Source organism: Malania oleifera, chromosome 8, assembly GCF_029873635.1.
Source record: "Malania oleifera isolate guangnan ecotype guangnan chromosome 8, ASM2987363v1, whole genome shotgun sequence".
NCBI classification, from domain to species: Eukaryota; Viridiplantae; Streptophyta; class Magnoliopsida; order Santalales; family Ximeniaceae; genus Malania; species Malania oleifera.
Genome location: NC_080424.1, coordinates 101,389,833 through 101,392,833, shown reverse-complemented (window position 1 = coordinate 101,392,833; position 3,001 = coordinate 101,389,833). Strand labels below are relative to the sequence as shown.

At 39.2% G+C, this 3,001-nt stretch overlaps 1 protein-coding gene across 1 annotated transcript; it reads left to right on the top strand.

Annotated features, from left to right (window-relative positions):
* The first annotated feature begins 820 nt into the window (after positions 1-820).
* On the top strand, positions 821-1,750 carry LOC131162863 (uncharacterized). Its single transcript, XM_058119467.1, has 2 exons — positions 821-1,219; positions 1,301-1,750. Exons 1-2 carry the CDS (start codon positions 821-823, stop codon positions 1,748-1,750), a joined length of 849 nt encoding a protein of 282 aa, XP_057975450.1.
* The last annotated feature ends 1,251 nt before the right edge of the window (positions 1,751-3,001 follow it).

Sequence of the window (3,001 nt, the reverse complement as noted above, 5' to 3'; positions counted from 1 at the left end):
TTCATTACCTTATGGGGGACCTTTCACTATAAGGTTATGCCTTTCGGTCTAAAGAATGCAGGGGCAACTTATCAGAGAGCCATGGTGACTATATTCCATGACTAAGGAGATAGAAGTATATGTATACGACATGATTGTTAAGTCTCGGGATAAGAAAATTCATGTGATGAACTTAGAGAAGCTATTTAAAAGGCTACGAAAATGCCAATTGAAATTAAATCCGGAAAAATGCACATTTGGCACCTCTTCAGGAAAACTGTTGGGATTTATTGTAAGTGAGAAAGGGATCGAGGTGGACCCAGATAACATAAAGGCTATTCGAGAAATGCCTAGTCCCAAAACCAAAAAAGAAATCAGGAGTTTCCTAGGCAAATTAAACTACATAGCTCGATTCATATCTCAGTTGACTACTACTTGTGAGCCTATATTTAAACTGTTAAAAAAGGATAACCCCGAAAAATGGAATAAGAAGTGTCAAAAAGCCTTTGATAAAATAAAAGAATATCTATTGAGCCCTCCGGTATTGGTTCCCTCTATACCTGGAAGGCCTCTTATATTGTACTTGGCAATGTCAGAAAATTCCATGGGGTGTGTGTTAGGGCAACATGATGAGTTTAGAAGAAAAGAGCGCGCCATTTATTACCTAAGCAAGAAGTTCACGGAATATGAATCTAGATACTCTAACTTGGAGAAAACATGTTGTGCTTTGGTATGGGTGGTTAGCAGGTTAAGGAAATACACGTTGTATTACATGACGTGGCTGGTTTCTAAAATAGACCCGATCAAGTATGTTTTCGAAAAGCCCGCAGTAACGGGACGAATGGCTCGTTGGCAAATGTTGTTGACTAAATACGATATTACATATATGATGAGGAAAGCCATCAATAGGAGTTCTATAGCAGAGTATTTGGCTGATAGAGCCATTAATGATTACCAACCCATGGAGTTTGACTTCCCGGATCAAGATATTTATTCAATAAATCAAGAAAAGGAGGATAGTGTCAGGTGGATGATGCTATTTAATGGGGCGACCAAGGTATGGGGGCATGGAATAGGGGCCGTACTTATATCACCAGAGGGTAAATACTACCCGGTCACAGCCAAACTCACCTTTCCGTGTACCAACAATGTAGCTGAGTATGAAGCATGCGTATTAGGCTTACAAGCAGCTATTGACCGAGGTATTAAAAAATTGACCGTAAATGGAGATTCAGCTCTGGTAATTCATCAATTGACAGGAGAGTGGGAATCTTGAGATTCCAAGTTAACGTATCAGGAGTACATTCAGGAAATGATGCAGGAATTTGATACTATCAGTTTTTCCCATTTAGCGAGAGAAAGTAATCTAATCACTGATGCGCTAGCAACATTGGTGGCTTTATTCAAGTTTGAGCTCGGAATAGAGATTGAACCCATTCGAATAAGGTTGCATAGGGAGCCAGCATATTGTGTAATAACAGAAGAAGCTGATGGAGAGCCAAGGTTTCATGATATTAAGACATACATTCAAGGGAAGGAGTACCCCATAGGAGCCTCCAATAACTACCAGAAGACGATTAGGAGGCTAGCTATGGGATTCTTCTTAGACGGAGAAATATTGTATAAAAGGAACCATGATATGACCCTCCTACGATGCATAGAGTTGCAAGAGGCAAGACAAATCATGCAAGAAGTACACAAAGGTGTTTGTGGGACCTATGCAGGAGGTCACTCGCTGGCCCAAAAAATCCTAAGAAGTGGATACTATTAGATGACCATGGAACGTGATTGTATAGAATATGTTCGAAAATGTCATAAGTGTCAAATTTATGGAGATCGTATACAAGTCCCACCCACTTAACTCTAAGTTTTATCTACGCCTTGGCCTTTCTCAGCCCGGGGCATGGATGTGATTGGACCAATAACTCCGAAGGCTAGTTATGGGCATCAATTCATTTTCATGGCCATTGACTACTTCAAAAAAATGGGTAGAAGCTGCATCATACTCCAGTGTCACTCAAAATGTAATCAACTGCTTTATCAGGAGAGAAATAATTTGTAAGTATGGGATGTCGAAGAGGATAATCTCAGATAATGCCAAAAACTTGAACAATGAGGTCATGACAAAATTGTGCAGTTAATTCAAGGTCAAACATTATAATTCAGCCCCTTATCGACCGCAAAAGAATGGAGCAGTGGAAGCGGCTAACAAAAATATTAAGAGCATCTTGAAAAAAATGATAGAGACCTACAAAGACTGGCATAACAAGTTACCTTTCACTTTATTAGGCTATAGGACTACTGTTCGAACTTCTACAGGGGCCACCCCTTTCTAATTGGTGTACGGGATGGAGGCTGTAATTCCAATAGAAGTTGAGATCACTTCATTACGAGTCCTAAAGGAGGTAGAATTAATCAAGGCAGAATTGGTGCAATCTAGATATGACCAGTTGAATCTAATTGAAGAGAAAAGATTGGCAACTATAGTTCATGGACAGTTATACCAAAGGAGAATGATGAGAGCCTTTAACAAGAAGGTGCGTCCTCGATGGTTTCAAGAAGGAGATCTAGTTTTGAAAAATATTTTACCGATTCATAATGACCCTCGAGGCAAGTGGACCCCAAATTATGAAGGGTCGTATGTAGTAAAGAAAGCATTTTCAGGAGGTGTCCTATTATTAGCACATATGGATGGAACCAATCTTTTGCACCCCACAAACTCAGATGTTGTAAAGAAATATTTCTCTTAGAAACCCTGTAAACTCTCAAAGAAATTCAATAAGATGATTGTTTGCTTCATAAATCTGATGTCTGCTCATCACTCATGTTTTGATCAAATGATAGATGGCCATCTTTGGCCGACCTGTTTTCATAAAAAGAACCAAACAATGATTTACCATTTGTTAACCAAGTTAAGCCTGAATGTTAAAACCACCTTTTTCTTAAAAGTCAATTCACCAAAAATTTAACCTAGGTTTGGGTTCCTTAGCATTTGGTTAAGGCTATCGAAATGATGGCAGAC

Excerpts from the sequence above, each read along its gene's own strand:
- LOC131162863 (XM_058119467.1), top strand. The coding sequence starts at position 821 with ATGGCTCGTTGGCAAATGTTGTTGACTAAATACGATATTACATATATG. Across the intron at positions 1,220-1,300 it reads TAAATGGAGATTCAGCTCTG|GAATTTGATACTATCAGTTT; the intron begins GTAATTCATCAA and ends GAAATGATGCAG.